Source organism: Musca domestica, unplaced genomic scaffold (assembly GCF_030504385.1).
Source record: "Musca domestica strain aabys unplaced genomic scaffold, Musca_domestica.polishedcontigs.V.1.1 131, whole genome shotgun sequence".
Classification (NCBI taxonomy): domain Eukaryota; kingdom Metazoa; phylum Arthropoda; class Insecta; order Diptera; family Muscidae; genus Musca; species Musca domestica.
Genome location: NW_026712174.1, coordinates 533,005 through 556,404, shown reverse-complemented (window position 1 = coordinate 556,404; position 23,400 = coordinate 533,005). Strand labels below are relative to the sequence as shown.

Genomic DNA, 23,400 nt, shown 5'->3' with positions numbered 1-23,400 from the left:
CTCCTGTGTCTTTTAATCTTCAACTTACTCACCATTGGTAGCCATGAGTGTAGCAATTTTTTACGGACTTATTTCCTGTTCGTGGTAAAATTCTTTCCATCAATAACTCTATTTCAACCTAGGGCTCGTCTGACGGCTTAGGCCATCGCTGTGTAAATGTAAGTAAAAATTGTACACAGGCTTTGGATGAGTCGCACCAACAATGTCAGTTGTCTGAGTTGGATGATGTATGTGCAACCCACGGCAGCGGGTTCTACGATACCGGATTGACCCGAAACAACAAGATCCCAGTTTCGGCTAGCGGCTGCCAACCCTGTATGTACATATTTGTGTTTGTTTATTTTTCTGAGTTGGGAGCAGCATATCCCGGAATGCTTGCTCCGGATTTTATTGGTCCGTGCCGGGATTGAGGAAACCCCCGGACCTTGGTTCTGCTCGGTTTATCAGAAGGTCATCCACCATAGATCTGTTTCGATGTGATGTAATGGATGTAGAGAATGGAATGCACTTTAAGAACTGTTCCGGACTAAGGCGTTTGCGAGACTACAGCGAAAGGATTATGTTGTGACTTGCTGCAGTAACGTAGTCCCCAGCGAGTCCACTTCTTCGTCGTCTTCATCAGAGACGTCGTCGGAGTATGGAACTCCACCGCACTCTCCAGAACAGCAACCAGCACCGCAGCACCTAACGCCACATGTTGATGTTCCAACTCCGGATTGTGCATCATTCTTGCAATTCAATTGCAACGGACTCCGAGGCAAAATAGATGAGATAGTGGAATTTATGAGTCAGAGAAATATTAAGATCGCAGCGGTGCAGGAAACCAAGCTGAATGAAAATTGCAGCCTTCAACGTTGTTATGGTTACAACGTACTAAGGAAGGATCGCACCAAATTCCGAATCATCATCAAAGTTGCAGCCGCTCACTATATACCTGCTGGTCGAATACCCGAGATAAGACCAAACTTCCCAGCAGAGGCGGCGGGATTAGCAAACGAGCGTGACGATCTCCGTCCTAGATCCTAGAATCAGTGATTTAACAGTGGAAGTCAACCGATTGGTACTGATCCGAAGAGGTGCGCGGAGTATTTTAGCCGACAATTTGTCGAGCACCCCGAGAGCGACGTATCAGATCTCTTCCCGCCGAGGAGGAACCACCACAGTTTACGATGGGTGATGTTCCAAATGTCATCCGTAACGCTAAGTCATCCAGTCGGAATCTCAGTGGTAATATTGAAGCAGCTGGATACGCCGGGAGTCGAGTACTTAACATAAGTTCTCAATTTGTCGCTAGCCACCCACATAGTGCACGAAACCAGGAAAATGGGCCGGGTGGTCCCGCTACTGAGGCCAGGCAAGGATGCCAGTAAAGGCGAATCGTACAGGCCGATTTCGCTTTTGTCGCCAGTAGCTAAGATTGTTGAGGCTTTATTCCTCCCCAGAATTAGAGGAAGCTATACAGTTGCCAACTACCAGCACGGATTCCGTCCACAACATAGCACCACAACAGCATTACACGCAATTTCCACACATATTAGTAGAGGACTGAATCAGAACAGGCAGTGTGGCAGAACATTGTTGGTAGCCCTTGACTTATCAAAGGCATTTGATACGGTCAATCATGCCATACTGTTTGAGGACGTGCTTCAAACTTGGCCGGAGGGTAGTTCTCTACACGTCCTCAAACAGTATGGCATGATTGCCGTTGGATTATCAACTTTATGTGTGGACGCCAGTCGTTCGTGGAATTTCGGAACAAGAATTCCAAAGCCCGTAGAGTGAAACAGAGAGTTCTCCAAGTTGGTGTGATATCTCCGGAACTGTTTAACCTCTACCTTTCCGGAATTCCTCGATCTCCAGACGGCATAGAGATCGTAAAGTATGCGGATGATTGTACCATCATTGCGTCGGGCTCATTGGTCGATGACATTTGTGAAAGGCTGAACCCCTTGCCGCGGAGCTTGCCGCATACTTCCACGCGAGGAATATGAAAATATCCGCCACGAAATCAACGACCACACTATTTACCACATTGTCTGCGGAGATGAGAACACTGCTAAATGTCGAGGGGAATCTAATACCGACCACGAACTACCCCAAGATTCTAGAGGTCACGTTCGACAGCATGTTCAAGTTCTCCGCGTAAGCCACAGCTATCTGCGACAAGATGAATAGCGACAAGGCGCTAGCCGGCAGCACTTGAGGTGCGGACAAGGAAACCGTGTTGACCTCTTATAACGCGATAGGTCGGACTGTGGTCAGCTATGCGGCTCCAGTGTGGTCTACGAATACTAGTGCTACGCAGTGGAAGCACATCCAGACCTTCCAGGTCTGAGTGGCATTCATACCGATGCAGGGGCAGATGCTATTAGCAATTATAAAATGAATGCCGTCCTCGGAGTCCATCCATTGCAGCTGAAGAACGTCAGCTGCCTAGACAAACCAGGGTAGTTTTGGTGCAATTACGTTCAGAATGGTGTAGTCGTCTCAATTCGTATTGGGCACGAATTGATGAAGATGTGCGTGACGCCTGCCCGGCGTACGATACAGGTCCGCACAATACGCTGCACCTCTTTAATTGCACAGCCAAACCTACCCAACTCACTCCAGAAGATCTCTGGCTACACCCCATTAAAGTAGCCGAATTTCTAAACATGGAGCTGGAACCAGATTAGCAGAACGCAAACACCTGCATGTGCTACTGCTACAGCAACAACAATGTGTTTTCGAAGTCGAGTAGGTCGACTGGGTAAATCAGCACATTGACTATGAAAAACATGCCTAGAACCACCTGCATAAAAATACAAAACTAACTTTTTGTTGTCTATATTTTCATTTGTCTATGGTTTGACTGCCTTTGCGTCGCACAGAGGGAGATTAATTGAAAAAACGCGGAGATTAATTGAAAAATAAAATTCGTCTTTTGGAATAAATGTTTTTAAACTATTATAGAACACTAGATTCTACATCAGTACCGAAAATTTTGAAGTTATACCTTGTTTAGTTTTCTAATGCCAAAGTTAAGAAATACTTCCTTTTTTCGCAAGAAGAAGGAAAAAAATTATCCTTGGATTTTTGAAGTGCAATAATTTAGTTTTTTTTTTTCTCATCAAAAGCGATCATTTTAAAATTGAAACATCGAATACAGGTTGTTATCTGTGTTTTTGAGCAAAAAAGTTTTAAAAATAATGATGTCAAAATATTTTAAAAATTAATTCAAAAGATTACCATATTTTCGCCATATCTGAAAAGTATATGGAGTTTATTTTAAATAATATCGGGAAGGTCTTAAAATTTTAATTTTGTATTTTAGTATAGAATGTCATCTTTCATAATCAGCAAAAAACTCGTGCCGTTTTTGGTTAATTTAAAAAATGGTGAAAATAGTCAACTGATTCTGCGGTGAATGTACTTTGATCTAGTTCTCTGTTTTATTTGTTTTTTTATTTTGTGCTCTTTATTAAATAAGATTCTCTTGCGTTTTTATCCTGTTATTAACTGGAATTCCCAACTATGTATAAAAATATTCCAGTCTCTTTAAAAAGTCAGTGGTGAGGTTACTTGCCTCACCCTCAATTTTGACTGATGATCCAATTTAAGACAATGAGAGAGATTTAGGGGAAGATGATTTTTCTATTTCAGATCGGAATGCTTAATTGCCAGCCAATTTTGTACATATATTTTTTTATAATTATTCTTTTCTCATAAAAATATGTAGTCTTTTTGTCTTCAGATTTTAGAAGGTTTTACAAAGGATAAATTATTTATCTGGCTTTACTCAAATTTTGGTTTTTTAGGCAATTTTTGTAATTTTTCCTTGCATCCAAACAAAATACCAAATAATGAGTTTTTAAAAAACTCTGTCTGAAACCCTCAAAATACCTAATATTAGGAAATGGCATTATATGTTTTGCAGGGAGAAATTTCCAAAATACCTAAAATTTGGAAGTGCCGTTATATATGGTCAATATCTAAAATTTGGAAGCGCCGTTATATATGGTCAATACTAATAGTGGATTTATCTTCACAAAATTAAGCAGGGAGTGATTTTGTCCGCTCCGAACTCAAAATGTCAAGATACTCATGATTGGGTTTGAAATTGTGGCCGAAACCTTCAAAATATTAAAAATCAGGAAGTAACGCTATATGGGGGCCTCACCGAAACGTGGACCGTTATGTCCCATTTTTAATGCCAAACATATTAGAAGTAATATGAATGTCTGAGCAAAATTTCAGAGCGATAGAATGCTTCTCTGAATTAATCTCCGTTTTTGGGCATCTCACCCCACTGTGCGTCGTATATCACTTTAATAACTTAATTTCTCAGCTCTGTTGAGTGTTTTTCTGCAAATATTTTTACCAATTACTTCTGCAAATTCTTATTCAAAATGATGAAATTCCTTGTAGATTTCTGGCAATTCAGGGTTTATTTAAAATAAAATCCAAAGCAAGTAATGCAACATTTGTCGGCTCTCGCTCAATGCTCGACGACGACTAATTCATCAACTCTTTTTGATACTTGACAATTTGACCTATTTCCGTTAGAAAATGTGGCATAAATCATCAAAACACTGAATACATTGAGGTACCCTGACATGGGGACTATAGAAAGACGTGGAGCTATATGGACAATGTTCTGCCACAGGTGGTAGAATCTATAACGAACTCTAAATACAATTCCAATTCCATTAGAAACGTGGCTTAAATCGAAAAAATAGGTAGGTACCGTTATATGGGGTCTATACGAAAAAAGTGGGCCTGCCTTTCCTGTATTTAGTACTTGATATTGTAAACCAACAATAAGTATTTGTACTAAAAATAATCCACAACTCCTTCTATTTTTGACCACCGTTAATATGAAGTCGCGACATAGTGCATCGTATGTTTGGCAGCTTGCTGCATTTTTTAATTTTCAGGTTAGGAATTATTATTTTCCATTTATATTTTATCACAACAGACTTAATGTTTTCTATTGTAAATGTAATATTTTCTATTGTATAAAAGATGTTAAGAGTATATATTTTCTATTGAATTAAAAACGCATTAAATAAAAAACAACCATTATTACTTTGAAAAGCATTTATTTTCAATTATACCTTTTTATTAGACTATATTTGTATGAGAATAAATTAAATAAAATGTTGCGTCTGAGCGAAACAAATGCAGTCATAATGGGAAGTTATGTTTAAATATTTCGAAGTCATTCGAAATCACAATACAATACAGAAAGAACATAAATGGACATCTTATAACTTTATTGCACTGGAGCAAAATTATAAAAGAAATATAATTTGTAATTTGGGGTTTGATAAAAATTGTAGAAAATAGAAAAACGAATAATGTACGAAGAGATAATCATAATATTTTACCATACTTATTTTTTACATATAGTTTAAAGACAATTTACCTTCTACTCTCTACATTTCTTCAATGAGAAATCGCTGAAGGCCTGGACAAAAACTGTTTTAAATCTCAAGAGATTCAGCGACATAGAGTATAATACAACTTTTGTAATTTACGCTTCGACTTACATTGGTGATTGTGGTGGTGGTGATGATGATGATGGTGATTGTGATGATTACTATTGTTAAAATTGGTATTGTGTGAAAAAGTTGTGGAAACGTTTGTTACGTTATTTGTGGTTGCAGATTGTGTTTGATTGGAGTGTTGCGACTGAGAGTTATTCAGGAGCATATTGTAATTGGATCGAAATCGTTGCGACGATGATTGGTAAGATTGATAGTTAAATAAATGATTTGTATGATTTATATTTACAATTGAATTAGTCGCTAATGATGAGGAAGCCGAAAGAGTGGCTGAGCCAGCAGCACCTGCGGCGGCAACTGTGCTACTGTTTATGACGAGAGCGGCAGCAGCTGCGGCCAAACCACTTGTGGATGAGGTTGCAGCAGCCACAGCTGCTGATGCTATGCAATGCAATATGTGATTCTGTTGCTGCTGAGCGTGCTGATGATGTTGCATCTTTGACTGTTTGTGTTTGTGTGACAGCTTGCTATGATTGTTGTGGAAATTGTGATGATGAAAGTGATTAGACCGCCTTCGGTGGTGGTGGTGATGATGATGGTGGCGATGTCACTTTTCTTCATTGGCCTGTATTTGAAGTTGAAGAGGATGCTGTTGCTCATTGTTTTGTACATTTGGTTGTGTTGCCACCTGAACCTGCTGTTGCATGGTCCCGGATTGTATTTGTTGATTTTGATTGTGAATGTGTTGGCAAAACGCTTGTAAAACTTCGAAATGGGTCATCAAATTGGCTGTTTGGCTATCATAGTGCAAATGTCGCGTTATCTGTGCACCTAAACGCCTGAGAAGATCCGTAAATATTTTTTCTTCTTTCCGAATCCAAGGTCGGCGGTCATCCTGTACTTGGTATGGAGTTAAATGTACGTGTATGTTTATAGCTGTAATGATTAGGTGCGACATTAGGTTACAAAATGTTTTCAATTGCATTTGTGCTATAAATACTCACCCATTCTAGTTAAAGTCTCTAGTAAGCTTCGGGATGTTATCCATGTATTCTTTTGACCGCCATGTCCACCATCCAACCAATACATATCTTTAATACGTGAAAGCAAACGTCCCATTGTACTATCGTCCGGAGTAAGGGTTTTTAAATAATGGAATTCATAAATGAACTGCGAATTCAAAAAATATGTTTTATTTTATATAGTATTTGCACCATACCATGATTTTAGTTATTGTTTATTATGCATGTATACTAGGTTTTAAATTTTAAGCTAAATTACATTTCCTTCGGTATAAAAACTTTCTCTTTCTTAAATTTCCATAAATTTTTGGACTGAGTTGAGTGTAGGCTTACAATTTTTATCAGGTAATACTCAATACCACTTGAACTATCGGTCATTGTATAAAATATTGAAAGTATACTATCAACTTTTATTAATGTTTTATTTACATTCAAGAAATCGCTCCGATGAATGGAGATTATATTTTAATGACCCTTTTTAAAAGAATCACATTCGTGTTCGTGTGAGATGAATAGTATAAAGTCTTCAATCCATATTACAAACTTTGGTTCATTCAAAAAATGTATTTCAAATTTAATTCATTTATAAATGTCTTTTTAGCAAGCCAAAACTAAAAGTTGGACTAATGATGATGTTTTTCAAAGTTTTGCAGAAGCATCAGGATGTTGAGGTAAGTTGATTGCTTCAAAAAGCCATACGCATTGATGCATATACTTTTACGTTGAAAAGTATATTAATATGCAGGGATTAAAACGTATTGGAACCTCATTCGCTTTAAAGCAAAAAATCTTAATATAATCTACATCAAAGCAGAGAATTGAAGGAAATCTGCTAGGGATGTTTTCTTGAAAAATCAGCTGATTTGATTGCTGAAAATTATCAAATAAGTCACTTTCTCTTTGGAACAACCCTAGAACAGCTAGAAGATATGAAAGTGCTGTATATTTAAAAATTAATTTCATAAATATTACGCAACAGACATGTGGCACAGTTATTGTAAAAATTAAAAATAAATAAGCCTGACGTTTTCGATTTGATTATGGAGCAATTCTTCATTTTTTTTATATAAAAACACTAAAAAAAAAATCATTATTATAGTACGAGCCATGGTAAAACAATAAGGGTAAGCTCAATTGCTAAATTTAATATGGCAACCCTTTTCTGGTGAAAACAACCTTGTCATTTTTTAAATAAAATCTTTTTTTTCATATCTAAAATATTTTCGTATGGCGAGTGACAGATTTTCAAAACTAACAGGGTGAGATGAAAACACTGCAACCAACTTCAGACTGCTGTCATTACTAAGCAACTCGTTCGACAGATGTTAAAATTATTCCAGTGACAGCTCATTATATTGTTTACAAGCGTATAAAAGTTTTTGCTGAGAAATTTCCACAAAAAAGTTATTCGAGATGGAATTCCAGCGTGATAGTGTGATTTCTCTATATTTGGTTGGAAAACCATAAGTGGTTATCGTTAGAGCACTCCAGCATTTAAATGTGAATAAATCTTTTGTGTCTCGTACCATCGCTCGTTACTGTAATACTGGTAGCGTAGCCCAACGTCAAGGAATTGGACGGAAGAAAACATCAACATCAGCAGAAATGGAATGTGTCGAACTGCCGAATTTGGGCAGTGTTTTCTCCGATGAGAAAACATTCGTTGTCCAGCAGTTTGTAAACAAACAAAATGATCGTGCTTACTTGCCAAAGAGTACAGAAAATATGCACCGTCGGTTGGCCACCAGAACTCAAGCGCCGGCCCTGGTGATGGTGTGGGCCACCATAACAGCCGATGGTCGCTCTCCGCTCGTATTAATCGACCGTGACATCAGAATAAATGCCGAATATTATCGCGAAAATATTCTGCATGGTGTATTAAAGCCTTGGGTTTGCGTGCTCAGACCTTGGACATTCCGACAGGACTCAGCACCATCGCACTCCAAGAATGGTTACAAAATGAAGTTCCTCGCTTCATTTCCAGCGCACAATGGCCACCAAAATCTCCGGATACCAATCCGTTGGACTATTGTGTATGTAGTATTTTGGAAAGCAAGGTTGGCACAAAAAAATACCAAAGTGTCGAAAACCTCCAGCAAGCGCTTCGCCGGGTATGGGCTAAAATACCACAGAGCAAAATTCGGCCAGCGTGTGACGGTTTCATTGGCCGTTTGAAGGCCATAATTCGTGCCAAAGGTGACCATCTCGAACAAATCTAAACCTATTCTAAAATTTGATGCTTTTCCCGTGTTTTTGCTCTCATTCAATAAAATTTAAAAAAATGTAAAAATTATGGCATTTGACTTTGTTGCAGTTTTTTTATCTCACCCTGTATAATATTTGAGGCAGATTTGCTGACCATACGCCGATATTACCGAATTAACATTTGCATTATCTATATTTTCACATCATTCTACAATTTTTTTATGTGCATTTGTGTGGCGAAATCAAATTACAACAATTTGGCATATTATGTTTCCACCAACTATCCTAATATAGGGTTACCTTAAACGGTATGTATGTATAAAGATATTACTACGTCTAGAATACCGTTCAACAGTCTAAGAGTACTATTCAACAAGGTTCTCGGATCGACTACTAACTAACAAGCTAGTAAATGTTATTGTTAAAGATAAAAATGCGATAAATCCTAAAATAGGTTAGGAAAAAAATATAATAAAATAATACTTATAAAGGTTACGATTTTTACACCGTTTATAAGGACTCACTTGATTGAGTACGACACAGCCTTTGCTGAAGCCGATCAAAATTAATTTTGACTTGTCTAGATTCAGGTTTTCACGCCACCACAAGGGATTGTTATGCTGTTGCGAAGACGACAATTGGGTCGGAGTTACTTGTTGTCGATGTTGTGACAAACAATCATTGCTGTTATTCAAGTTGTTGTAGTGAGGGGTTTTTTCATGATTTTGCTCAGATTGGGGGATGTTCTGTTGAGTTGGATTTAATGTAGACGCGGACGACGAAGGGTCACAAGGATTGTTAATTGATGTTGGAGTCGCCTCATTCGTGCCATTATCTGAACATTTGATAGTTCCACTAGTAGATGGGGAATTTACATCAGAGGAATTTGGAAATATGACGGCTCCATCGGCGTCAACAGTTACATTTTCTTGAACCTTCAAAAAAATATTTTATTACAATGTTCGTCTTCAAAAATTTTAAACGACATAAATACCTGTAAAATGTCTATGTCCATCTCTTGACTGCTATCACTAGCATTTGAAGAAGACGAAGACGAATCTGAAGACGCACTTGATAATGTAGATGAAACTAATGCAGCAGCGGCAGCAGCAGCTGCAACGGCGGCTGCTGCCTGTGCAGCTTGGTCTAGTATTTCATTTTCTGGTATTGATATCAGACGTTGAGATAAGTTTTGTAATAACCTATGGATGTTATATTGCATTATTAAAAAGAACGAATTCTTGTGAAATGATTATCAAACTTACTTTTCCAAATGTTGCAGCGCATGATTCATTGGAGTGTGATCCGGCACACCAGCATTATTTCCTCGCACAAAGTTATCAAAACAGCTGAATGTCTTAAATTCCATTCTTAAAATATACGAAAATAGGAAAAAATGTAACAAATATATCTTATGTATTGATTTGCATACATTATACATTTTTGTATTTATATTTTATCATTTGAAGCTTACAAGGCAGGACCCAAGCGCACATAAACATTATAAGTGAACGTATATATTTACCTCACAGGTCTCACTACTATAATGTGCGAACGTGGAAATGCTTCACGCAATAGAATGGCTGAATTTTCTAAATTGTATTTCATGTAACCCCGACTGTCGCGATTGGTTTCCATACTTTCTGGGAAATCCTAAAATGAAATGCAATTATTATATTATCTCTCGTTATATTGTTATGAGAAACAACTTCAAATACTTAGGTTAACTTTTGTATTGGCATATAACTTTACCTACCTGTACATCCCCACCAAAGTAGACAACTGCTGTAGAATCGTCCACATTTTGATTAGTTTGCCTTATTATTGGTGGACAATAAACTATATCGTTGGTTCTATTTTGGAACCCAGCAACAGAAAATATTCGAAATGGGCCAGCTGATGTGCTTGGTGTGCATAAACGATCCGCACTGCCACCAAGCATTACCTCAGAGTTCGTAACACGTTTTTGTAATTGATAAAAGTGTTCAATGGTTACCTAAAAAAAGATTGTCAAAAATATATCGTACATTTCATTTATATATTCAATTAGAAATCAGTTACAATATTAAACATCTATGCCTATTTGTACGTTCAATAGTCTTCAACGTTATTCGCGCGTTAGGCTCAGCAGATTGACCGAAAAAATATTTTAAAAATGTGAAACAATGTCTGTAAAAATGTACAGAATGCGTCAAAACAAGAAAAAGGGGCTTTGAGTTCGGTCGGGTCGAACTTTTTATACTCCACCACTATGTTTATCAAAGTAAAATTAAATAATAAAAAGCGTTCACTATCTTAACATAGAATATTAAACTGTTTTGATTAAAATAAATATATAACCCAATAGCGAAACCCATATTATCATCTAATTTCGTTGGAAATTGTGACAGAAATCTTCAAAATATTGGTATATTAAATGTAAGATGCTGCGTAATGATTTTTAGGATCTTTTCAGTCATAATTATTAACCATATTTTTGATAAATTATGGTCAAAGTTGTGATTTACCTTTTAAAATGTACCACAAATGACCACCACCAGATTTCATATATCGATGTCCGTAAATAAATATAGGCGCACAAATCACTTAATTTTTAATATACCTTGCTTACTGTTTATTTATTTAATTTATAAGTACGTGGGAGTAGTAGTTTATGAACTACTAAAGCATATAACTTTAATAGTAATCTTCTCCATAATCATCGTCGTCATAAACATCCTGACGACGACCACCACAACAGCCTACAAAACGGCTACGTGTATCATCGAGGCAAAGTTTTGTATCTTCCTTTAATTCTTTCAGTTTTACACGGACTTCCTCTCTCATGAGATTGTAACACATAGCCACTAGGCCCATTCCAATTAACATGTAAATAAAATTAATAGCTAATTTGGAGTGCTGTTCGGCAATAGACCTTTGCAGTTTTGTTACTGCATTGGGGTCAATCGTGGGGTCTTCTTGAACCTTTTTCCTTTTTTCCGCTATGAGGGATCCTGTAACCAATGAAGCCCCTGGAACAAAATCACCAAATCCAATTTTACATAGCGACGTCATGCAGAAATAGAAGGAATTGAGGAACGACCATTTCTCCCAATTGGCAAACATAATTGTGCCAGTTAGAATGTAGAATATAATCACCCAAAGGCATGCTGTTGATGGCACTATGATTTTCTTTCGATGTAAACTTCTCAAACTGCCATTTTCCAAGGCCTCTAAACGATGATCCACAATGGAACGTTCGTGGGTACACTCATGTAAACTTCGATATAGAAACTGAAATGATCTAGCCAAAACCTTGCCCATATTTAGAAAATACAAAATGTACAATGGAATTCCAAACGTTGCATAAATGACGGTAAAACCTTTACCCCAAGGCGTACGTGGCACCATATTGCCATAGCCTATCATTGTTATAACAGACAGACAGAACATCAGAGCGGCTGGAAATGACCAAATATCAGCCGGCTTTCTATAATCATAGCCTTGCTTAATTATTGTGGCAATTTGCCTCTGATAATTTTGTAGAATAATGTCGGTGCTGTTTTGCCATGTTGGTTTGTCAAGGGTGTTATAGGTTTCGGTAATGTTCCACAATTCTTCGGCACATGTACTACGCAATCCAGAAACCTCTGCCTCTTTAGTGTCTACAGATTCACCTTCTATTTTCCTAAAGGAAAATGCTCCGCATATAGCATATATTACAATAAGAGCACCAACACCCACTTGGGTGCACATGAATGTAACAAAATTTCTGCAGCATTTCTTAAATCGTTTTCGGGGTCGATTGCTTGGCGATGAAGATGTATTTGAGGAATCTGGCTGACCATTTCTTTGACTTTTTGACATGGTTCCCACGATAGCTTGTCAAATTGGAAATATTTGACTTCTCAAAAGATATGTCCGTATATTTTGTATGTTTTTGTCTTGTTAAATACTTCTCCCTCCGTTTTAACTCAATATCTTTTTATTCAATTACAGATATCTAATTCTTCATTCCATTGCGTGTTTCTATAAATAATACTTATATTTGGACAATGAAGTGTAGATCTTTTGTATGAACAACAAGATACTGTACAAACGTTAAATGTCTACATGAGTGTGTTCGCTCTTTTGCGTTAGGGACTCTTTTTATTATATTACACGCGGATGTTGCGAACGAACTCACGTTCCGAATATTACTGACTGAAAACTCAAAAAATTATATCCATTCGGGTCATTGTAGATTTATGAGAGAGAGAGTAAATGGATGCAAATTTACAAAAATGAAAGAGCAAAATCTGTATTTAATAAAGATCAGAGAGAGTTTCTTCTTTTCACTAACAGTGCACAAGCATTGTTGAATATACAAATTGTTTGTTTTGAAATTAAATTGTTGACTTTATGGATGAAAATGTTACGTTTTCAATATTTTAAGATTGTCCACAAACATATATATCAAAATTTACGGCAAGCAAGGTGATCGTTGAAAGAGTTTAGAAGTGTTGCTGCAGGCCTTGACCAAGTAGAACTAGACTCGTTTCGGATTTGACTCCGGTGGGAACAAAGAATTTATGTGTACTAGACTTGTTCTAGATATGGATCCTACAGCTGTTGGAAGAAATTGGTGATGTTCCTTAATAACTTCTTTTGGTACTTGGCTCGTAACAAGGTATATATTCTTTAACTTTGAAATTGTATACTAATATATATCACATAGAAGATTTAGGGATTTGAAACTAATAAATGGCTAAAATAGGTATAATACCCATCGATCTACGCATGTTACTTAAATTTCATTTAAGAGTAAAAATTAAATGAAACAAATACCAAGCCCTTAATGTTTATATTTGTTTGCAACATTCTCAGACACTTCATTTTATTTGGTCGCTTCCAGCTGCATTTCACCAAAAATCTATGCACTTGGGTCATAGCATTATATTACATACAACTTATTTTATATAATCACAACAATAAAACAGAAATACGTCTGTTTGTTGATCTTCTGCAATTTGTAACAAACATTGACATGACACTGTTTTCATTTTATGTACCATTTGGCTTTTAAGTGCCAATTGTTGCACGTGGACTGCTATTTGGCTTACCATCATAATTAAACGTCGTAATTTATTTGTTTGCCACAAAACGCTACCCATGTAATAATAGTTCTAATGCATCGATCGCATAGAACAAATCACTTTTTTTAATTCTAGAGTAATAATAACCTTAACAAACGTAAACAAATACTAATTGATATGTAGTTTTGACATATTGCCACATAACAGAGTCGACCACATTTCAGCAACGCCGCACCATTGTCATTAAGGAAAACAAGAACGTTGCGGTATAACTCCGAAAATGTGACGAAGAAAATTTCATAAAAAAGTGAAATAGAGTGTAAGCAGATTTATAAGGAATACATCACATTTTTCGTCTTTGACCCAAAAAACATGAAAATCTACATATATGAAACTGCATAAGAATTAGCGAAAAGCAACAAATATTAACTAATTATACTCAAATTAGATAAATTCTACTTGCTAATAGTTCGTTTACATAAACTATATTACTAATTTAATTTAACATATTACCCATATTGGTGTTATATATTTAATATATATATTTTTTTTAATAAAATAAATATTAAGAAGCAAAGGAAATGACGATAAGCAGAAAATGATCAGAAACATGGTACAATAAAAGTGGCATTGGAACTTTTATTATGGTAGTTTTGTTAAGTCCAAAAGATGTGTTTTGGTCGAAATAATTTTGAAAATTGTAAACTTCTGTTATTTATTATGTTTGTGAGAAGCTACTCAACAAATAAAAAAGAGAAACTTCGATGTAAAAATCACCTGTTTTCCTGCAAGTACTTTGTTAAATTTTTGCAATACTATCAATAAAAAGGAAAAAAATATATAAAAAATTTCACGTCATCATAAAAAAGTTATTGTTTTTCTGTAAATAAATAAATAATAATAATAAATAATAATAATAAATTATTAGGTTTAATATGTTATTTGTTAAGTTTGAATTAATCATTGAATTTGTATTATGTTAGGGTATTGTAGATAGATAATATAAGTTATGGGCCCTGTGGGCTTATTTATATTTCTTTGTAAGGTAAATAAATGAAATGAAATGAAAATATACATTTTAAGAATGATCCGCAAAAAAAGTATCGAAATGTAAGAGTGTGGTAAAAGTTAACCCATGGTAAAATTAAGAAGGTCAAGTCATTTCAAATGACTGACAAATAAGCATTCCCATCTCTGCATTTTCTGCAATTTACCTTGTCATATTTCTTCAAAAATAAATAGATTTTTATGTTTTCTTATACGACGTTATTCGGAGGTTTCATTCAACGTCATTCGGAGCGTTTTCAGCATTTTTTACAAATTTAAATAATTTTTCATTCAACATTTTTATTTTCAAAATTGGTTTGACAGTTCATTTTCCCAGCAGCTGAGTCGATGCGCCTACCTAGATTCTTCTACCATGATTGCATACAAAATCTTTACCCGGGTTAACACTGATAATTGACCAACCAATCAACTATACGTTATCGTGAACCAATATAGAAAATACTACTTCGTGTGAGCGGTGCGTTAATCGTTTGCAATTGTTTTTGTACGCTGATTTAAATACATATTTTTTAAATTTGTGGTGAAGAAAATTGTACACACACGCAACAATCTTGGTAGGAACCTCGGCAAATTTTTTAACATTCAACGAATTTTTATGTAAAATTTGTCTTGAAGTTAACATACATATATATTGTAAGAATAATCACCAACATATATATCGAAATTTAACATATATTTAGTATATATTTACAGATAACGCCTTTGTAATCCTAGTGGTTTTAAATTATCAATTCCATTGCATGTATGTAAAACAACTTCTCATAATGAATTCAATCCGGCAATGAGCTCTACTGTAAACATGTTATTTAACTAATGTCATGTTTACGTTTGAACTTTTAGCAGGTTAAAGCTACTTAAAGAGGATCGATTTGAAGTATTGGTAATGGTTATGACAATTTTAATCCAAATTCTGTGTGCTAACCCATTTATATGTAAACGTACTGCAATGTTCAAAATTGTTAAAAGTGATTTACCATGATGATGATGCTTACTTCAAATTGAAAATATGTTAAAACTTGTATCAGACGATAAGGGTTTTACATATGTGTTGTCACCTTTATTATCCATGAGTATTTCCCTGTGTATGACTCATAATTCTTACTATCACACACTTGCAAATGTTTATTTATTTCCTTTTGTGATTATATTGAATATTCCAAAAAATATAATATTTAACGATGATTTCATGGTAAAATAAATAAAGGTAAGGTCGTTTCTAATAAGCATTCCCATCTTTTCATTTTCTGTAATTTAGATTTCATTGCATGGAAAGTAGGTTTATAAATGTACATTTTGACAATGAGATGTCTTTTTTACCGCAAATTTAATATTATATATTTTTACATGACAAATAAACAACACTTGATTAAAATATATTTTTTACGAGGGAAAAATGGCTAGCTGTGATCGAAAAAGTGCGTATGTACTTCACAACTAGAATTTCGCCACTGTATCACACGATGTGTGCAACTTCTACATATGGAAAATTTGACACTACATACGTCTTGTGAATTAAAATTTAATAAAAAAAATCCCATCACAATAGATAGATACGTCATTTATTTGACGTATAATCAAATAAATTGACTATCCGTTAAAGCGAAATCCATGGATTTCAATTGTTTATAAGTAAAATGAAAATCATTGGAATTGCGACATGTATGTAATGGAACCGAACGCTCAAATCCGCTGAATTTAATAAGTGCAAACTTTCATTATTGAACTCACATTTTTAACGACAAGCATAGTTAAGAAATGTATCGAAAAGAAAATATATCGAAATTTTAGTCAGAATAGACCAAAAACAATATTTTTGGAGTTTTGGCTACAAACTCATACGATGTTAACAGTTTCAGGCTTCTTCTGTGAACTTCACTGATAAAAACATGGTAGTGAAAGCGGTAACTTAGCATTCACTTCCTCGCTGTGGCTTTGTTCTCTGTACCCGACTGATACAAAAGAAATAATTGAATATTCTACGACAGTGGCGTCCCTGGCATCTTGCCGTCGCATCAAACCATTGTTACTCATATGACAGAGCTATGTGCGAGTGTACCAATCGATGTGGATGCACTTATGTATGTATGTCTTCTTTATGGTGCATTTGAGGCAAGCTAAGACACAAGAATCCATATTCGTACACAAACATCACACTTCGTATATTGTTGTTGCTACAGTTGTTTATGTTATACTTACAAATTTTTGTCGATAATGTCTCAGATACAAAAACGAGCAGAGTGCACAGTATTTACGCGCTAAAAAGTATGTAGCGATGAAGTAATGCTGCACTTGGCAAAAAATAATGTTTTATTTACTTTTTTTAGCGTCTACATAAAAAACCGTAGAAAGCGTCAAAGTGACGAACTTGCCAATTCAATCGACGCTATTTATATTAGGCACAAATCACTTATATATGGGAGAAGGATCTTCAAAATACCAAGTCATTCATCTTTCTGCTTACTAGTCCACTTAAATATTTGGATTATTTTAAATTATTTACAAAATTCTATTGGATTTTTATGTTTTTGCGTATTTTTAGCGAGCACCACTATCTCTTCCATTCCAGAGAACCCAGTCGCACTACAAATTAAAGCAACGGCGCCATAAAAAGTCTATGCTGAAAATTGTTCCCGAAGCCAGGTAGATTTTTGTTAAACGGCGCTCTTGTATTTTTCAAATTCGTAACGGTGTTATTGACGTAGTTGCCACAAAATTAAATAGAATAATATAAGAGAACAATCAAATTTTATCATTTTTCTATTGATGAAAACTTTTATAAGGAAAAAAGGCATGGTAGAACCATAGACAAATAAAGATATAGACAACGAAAAGTTAGTTTTGTCTTTTTATCCAGGTGGCTCTCATCATGTTTTGCATAGTCAACATGCTGATTTACGCGTTCAACCCACTCGACTTCGAAAACACATTTTATCGTTTTTCAAGAATTTTACTTGATTATTCCGGAATTTTTTGATGTCATCACGTAATTTTCACATTTATTTTATTATGGAACAATTTCCAACTGACAAATATCCTACAATTTTTGTTATTTTTAACGTTTTAGAAATCAAACCCCTGAAACCATATAGACGACATCTGCTGATTCGATTTTTTCGAAGATAAACGGTGAGAGCATTTCGTTGTCTATATTTTCATTTGTCTATGGTAGAACTAAGAAGAGAAAGTCATGTAATCATATGTTTACAATTTTTTCAAATTTATACATTTGACATCTCATTGTCAAAATCTATATTCATAAATCCATTGCATACACACAAAATCGGAGATGGGAACTGTTTTTTATGCCTTAAAATTTGACAATGTAAATTACAGAAAATGCAAAGCTGGGAATGCTAATTTAAAATGAGGCTACCTTTACTTCATTGTACCATGAAAAAGGCACATTCCTCTCCTACTACTTGATTAGTTCGGTTTTAAGTCCCGGGCTATGTTTTTAGGTGAACACTTACGTGATAGTTTCATGAAAATTAATTTTGAGAAATTATGGGTGTGAGGCTTAAGGTAAAAGTACATAAAGGTGTAAGTACATAAGAAGCTCGAAGTCATGGCTAGGCATATTTTGTGACATTTCATAAAGGGTTTACAAAGCCACAGTAAAATCCTGCCATCGTTTTCCATTATAATTTGACATTAATATGCATTGCAATGACTTCAAGCTTTTTATGTACCTTAAAGGTGCAAGTACATAAAAAGCTTGAAATCGTGGGTAGGAATATTTTGTGAAATTTCATAAAGGGATTACAGAGCCGCAATAAAATCCTTCCGTCGTTTTCCATTATAATTTGACATTAAAAAGCCTAGCCTAGCCTAGACTTTTTATGTACTTGCACCTTAAAAGCTTTTTTGACTGGCTGAAGTCATCGACTGGCTTCTTCGTAGAGAAAAAAAGGTGTTTTAGGTTGACTTAGGCCACTTTATTCTTTTCCGAAGAAGCCAGCAGATGAGTTAAGCCAGTCAGAAAAGTGTTTTGTGTATACCCACCTTTAGGACGCGAGGCGTCAGGGACTTTTTTCGGTTGCCTTTTGAGGTAATTGAAAAAAGGAATTGAAGTTGACATTTGTGATGACAGCCTTTTTTATTGTCTGTTCAATACCAGACTAAAAGCGAGCAACCAAACAATAAATCCTGATAATGTGGCTTAATCCGGATAAAATTTTGTATCCAAATGCGATATAAGAATATTCTCATAGACAGCTCTTTCTATTTTCCTTTAAAATACAAATCACTTCCGTACACGAAAAAATTAGTATTGTATTTTTTCATGCGGTTTTATTTTTAAATTTGAACGTTATGTTATACAAATAATTATAGCATGATGCAATCGTGGTAGAGTAAAGAATTTAAAGTCACGCAAACATATGTTTACAATTTTTTCAAAATTTTTCATTTGACAACATCTCATTGTGAAAACATATATTTATAAATCTATTGTAAATACACAAATCAGAGATGGAGGCCTATTTTTTATGCAGTGAGATTTGTCAAGGCAAATCACAGAATGAAAATTAAAAATTTAACAGATTTAATAAATGTAAATACTCTTTCATTCAAAAAAATGTCCAAAGTTTTAAAAATGTTTTGACAGTTTATTGTCGATGCATTTATATGTATTACTTTGCCATGCTTCAAATTTAATAATAACAAATGCAACAAGTTGTTTTGTTTATTTGGTACTTTTCTAACAATATTGGTCATGAAAACGGAATGGGATGCTACGGAGTTTTTATACCCTACACCACATAGTGGTAAGGGTATTATGTCTTTGTGCATTTGTTTGTAACATGGAGAAGGAAACGAGATAGACCCATAGTTACTTTTGAGAACCTTCATAGAATCACTTTCTGAGTCGATTTATGCATGTCTGTCCGTCCGTCCGTCCGTCCGTCCGTCTGTCCATGTATTCTTGTGAACAAAATGCAGGTCGCATTTATTATCCGATTGAGATGAAATTCTCCAAACAATATTTTTTTGGCCCAAGGACGAACCCTATTGAAATTGGTGAGAATCGGATCAAATTTAGATATAGCTCCCATATATATCTTCATCCGATTTCGGGTTAAATGTGCACCAAATGTCCACTATCAGTCCAAATTACCTGAATTTTGGCTCACCCAACCGAGTTCGGCCTAGAAGCAAGTATATCAAATTTGGAGAAAATCGGTTCAGATATAGCTATAGCTCCCATATATATCTTTCATCCGATTTGATCTTTAAGTCCCTCACATTCCTACTATGCACTCCACAACCGTGATATTTGGTACCAGGTATTAGATGAAGCACAGAAATAGCTGTTTTAAATTTTATCGAAATCGGTTCAGATTTGGATATAGCTCCCATATATATCTTCATCCGATTTCGGGTTAAATGTGCACCAAATGTCCACTATCAGTCCAAATTACCTGAATTTTGGCACACCCAACCGAGTTCGGCCTAGAAGCAAGTATATCAAATTTGGAGAAAATAGGTTCAGATATAGCTATAGCTCCCATATATATCTTTCATCCGATTTGATCTTTAAGTCCCTCACATTCCTACTATGCACTCCACAACCGTGATATTTGGTACCAGGTATTAGATGAAGCACAGAAATAGCTGTTTTAAATTTTATCGAAATCGGTTCAGATTTGGATATAGCTCCCATATATATCTTCATCCGATTTCGGGTTAATTGACCACCAAATGGCCAATATCAGCCCAAATGGCCCGAACCTTGGCACATGTGACCGAGATTAGCCTTGAAGCAAATACAACAAATTTGGAGAAAATCGGTTCAGAAACAGCTATAGCTCCCATATATATGTTTTATCCGATTTGGTGTTTAAGCCTCTCACATTCGTAATATGCACTCCACAAGAATGATATTTGGTACCAGATATAAGATACAGCCCAGAAATAGCTGTTTGTAATTTTATCGAAATCGGTTCAGATTTGGATATAGCTCCCATATATATCTTCATCCGATTTCGGGTTAATTGTGCACCAAATGGCCGATATAAGTCCAAATGGACTGAATTTTAGTACATCGGACCAAATTCAGCCTAGAAGCAAGTATATCAAATTTGGTGAAAATCGGTTCAGATATAGATATAGCAAACATATATATGTTTCATCCGATTTAGTGTTTTAGTCCCATACATTCGTAATATTCACTCCACAACCGTGATATTTGGTACCAGGTATTAGATGGAGCTCAGGAATAGCTGTTTTAAATTTTATCGAAATCGGTTCAGATTTGGATATAGCTCCCATATATATCTTCATCCGATTTTTGTACATAAGACCGAAATCAGTCTAAAAGCTAATACCTAAAATTTGGAGAAACCCGGTTCAGAGATAGCTATAGTTCGTAAAATGCACGATAGAATTAGATAGATTTTGATTTCGTACCAAATATCTCATAGAGCTCTGAAATGCCCTGTATAAACCTTTTTACGAGAGCTCTACTAAATATGCATAGTGGTGTAGGGTATCATATAGTCGGCCCCGCCCGACTTTTGAGCTTTCCTTACTGGTTGAAAATATTGAGTTGCTAATATGATTACAATTGTACATAATGACAATAAAAACGTAATTGTTTCCGATGTCATTTTAATTCAAAAAAGCAATAAAACTTTTAAAACGATTTGTACAAACGGCCGTACAGTGTTTGACATGCGTAATAGCAAATCCATAAATAAAGTTTCAGCAACACCAGGGAGAGCAGCGGCATGTTTTACATACATAGTGCACCTGACTAATAACAGATGGCACTATTCAAAGTGTTTAAAAAGACATAATAGAGTCGTCTATTAACTTCTGTCGACGTTTGACTTATTAGCGATAGTCGAAACTTTCCTTAAAGAACAATAACAACTACCTATAAATAAACCATGGTAGAATCTAGATGGTAAAGTCATTTCAAATAAGCATTCCCATCTTTGCCTGTAACAGAGCTTGTCACATACAATCGTTCATATGAGCTGTCACAACAAAAACAAGATTTGTTTATTTTTATTTATATACCATTCAAATATTCAATCAATTTTTTGCAATGAAATGCTTGTGGCAAAATGGTCAAGGGTATTACATAGTCGGCTCTATACATTTTTTCCATTTCCCAAAATGTGTCCCAGAAATTGCGAATTTTTGGCGTAGGTCGGTGTTTTTATCCTGATAAAAACAACACACATCTTTTTCAGGGAGGACCCCGTACTTACTGTGGCATGGAGTCCAGAGGATTCCCAAATTGCACTTTTTTCATTATTTCTAAACATTGAATAAAATTCAATGACAGAAGGGCAGCTACTTAAACTATTATTGTGTTATGGGAAATTTCAAGTTTCATTTGACTACTTCGCCTACTTAAAAACATTATCAAATTTAAGAAAACAATAACACATATCGTGTGCAAAGATTGAAATACATTGGTTAACTGCTTCAAAAGTTTAACAAGGTAAATTACAGAAAATGTAGAGATGGTAAGCTTATTTGAGGTTATTCCAGTGCCTCCAATTGTCTTTAAATTTCTTAGATCCCAATATTTCTACTAACGAAAGGTTGGATATGAAGAACGGATAGAGGGACCACTCCTGCTCGTACCTTACCCACGGGTTAAAATTTTGAATAACAATGCCGTCCATAAAGGCGAATTGAATGGCACACCCTAAAATTTCCATCTATAGTGTGGAAATAGGATGCATCGGTCCTTCTGGTTCCTCCCCCACAAAGCCTCAACATTTTGAATAATCATATTAAATGTGGCGAGAGAGAGTTGTCTTCAAATTTCGCACATCCCAATATTTCTACCAACACGAGATCTGGTACATAGACAAATGAAAATATAGACAACGAAATGCTCTCACCGTTTATCTTCGAAAAAAAACTCGGATCAGCAGGTGACGTCTATATCGTTTCAGGGGTTTGAGTGGGAAAATTGAAGTCACTCAATTCTAAAACGTTAAAAATAACATAAACTGTAGGATATTTATCAGTTCAAAATTGTTCCATAATAAGAGATAAGTGAAAACTATGTAGTGACATCGAAAACTATGGGAGTATTCCAGTGAAATTCTTGAAAAACGATAAAATGTGTTTTCGAAGTCGAGTGGGTTGAACGCTGGATGAGAGCCACCTGGATAAAAATACAAAACTAACTTTTCGTTGTCTATATCTTCATTTGTCTATGTCTGGTACTCATAAACCTCACAAAATGCAAAATAATCGTTTTCAAAAAATTCGTTTCAAACTTTGCAAATCTCAGCACGTCTGCTATATAAGATTTGACGTAAAGATGGGATTTAGCTCCGTTTGAAAATTTTACGATGCCTGTCCCAAAAATTATAAGTCACACGCTTTTGATCATCATTTAAGGTCTTCTCCTAAATTGAGAACAATAAAAAATAATATCCATTCCGGTCAACAATTGTTTTTTTTTTTTTGCAAAAGAAAACATGTTCTCAAATTTTCAAATTCAAAATTTTCGTTTTTATTATACCCTCCAACATAGTATGGAGGGTATATTATGTTTGTCATTCCGTTTGTAACACCTCGAAATATACATTTTAC

General features: G+C 35.2%; 2 protein-coding genes across 4 annotated transcripts; both read right to left on the bottom strand.

Annotated features, from left to right (window-relative positions):
- Positions 1-5,234: 5,234 nt before the first annotated feature.
- On the bottom strand, positions 5,235-17,422 carry LOC131800918 (mitochondrial protein C2orf69 homolog). Of its 3 annotated transcripts, none has more exons than XM_059118780.1 (8): positions 17,032-17,422; positions 10,470-10,709; positions 10,239-10,366; positions 9,979-10,083; positions 9,708-9,915; positions 9,238-9,648; positions 6,491-6,656; positions 5,235-6,422 (listed from the first exon to the last, which is right to left on the bottom strand). In XM_059118780.1, exons 2-8 carry the CDS (start codon positions 10,653-10,655, stop codon positions 6,094-6,096), a joined length of 1,533 nt encoding a protein of 510 aa, XP_058974763.1. In that variant the 5' UTR covers positions 10,656-10,709; positions 17,032-17,422; the 3' UTR covers positions 5,235-6,093. The 3 variants fall into 3 exon arrangements, with proteins under 3 accessions (XP_058974763.1, XP_058974762.1, XP_058974764.1); XM_059118779.1 differs by lacking the exon at positions 17,032-17,422 and adding an exon at positions 13,795-13,940; XM_059118781.1 differs by lacking the exon at positions 17,032-17,422 and adding an exon at positions 11,221-11,361.
- Positions 11,380-12,757, bottom strand: LOC131800920 (TWiK family of potassium channels protein 18-like). The gene has a single exon (XM_059118783.1). It carries the CDS (start codon positions 12,557-12,559, stop codon positions 11,390-11,392), a length of 1,170 nt encoding a protein of 389 aa, XP_058974766.1. The 5' UTR covers positions 12,560-12,757; the 3' UTR covers positions 11,380-11,389.
- Positions 17,423-23,400: the final 5,978 nt, after the last annotated feature.

Coding starts and splice junctions, on each gene's coding strand:
- LOC131800920 (XM_059118783.1), bottom strand. CDS start 12,559: ATGTCAAAAAGTCAAAGAAATGGTCAGCCAGATTCCTCAAATACATCT.
- LOC131800918 (XM_059118779.1), bottom strand. CDS start 13,845: ATGGGTAGCGTTTTGTGGCAAACAAATAAATTACGACGTTTAATTATG. Junction 10,710..13,794: donor TACGACGTTTAATTATGATG/GTAAGCCAAATA, acceptor ATCTTTTTTTAG/GTAACCATTGAACACTTTTA. Junction 9,916..9,978: donor GCGCTGCAACATTTGGAAAA/GTAAGTTTGATA, acceptor TAACATCCATAG/GTTATTACAAAACTTATCTC.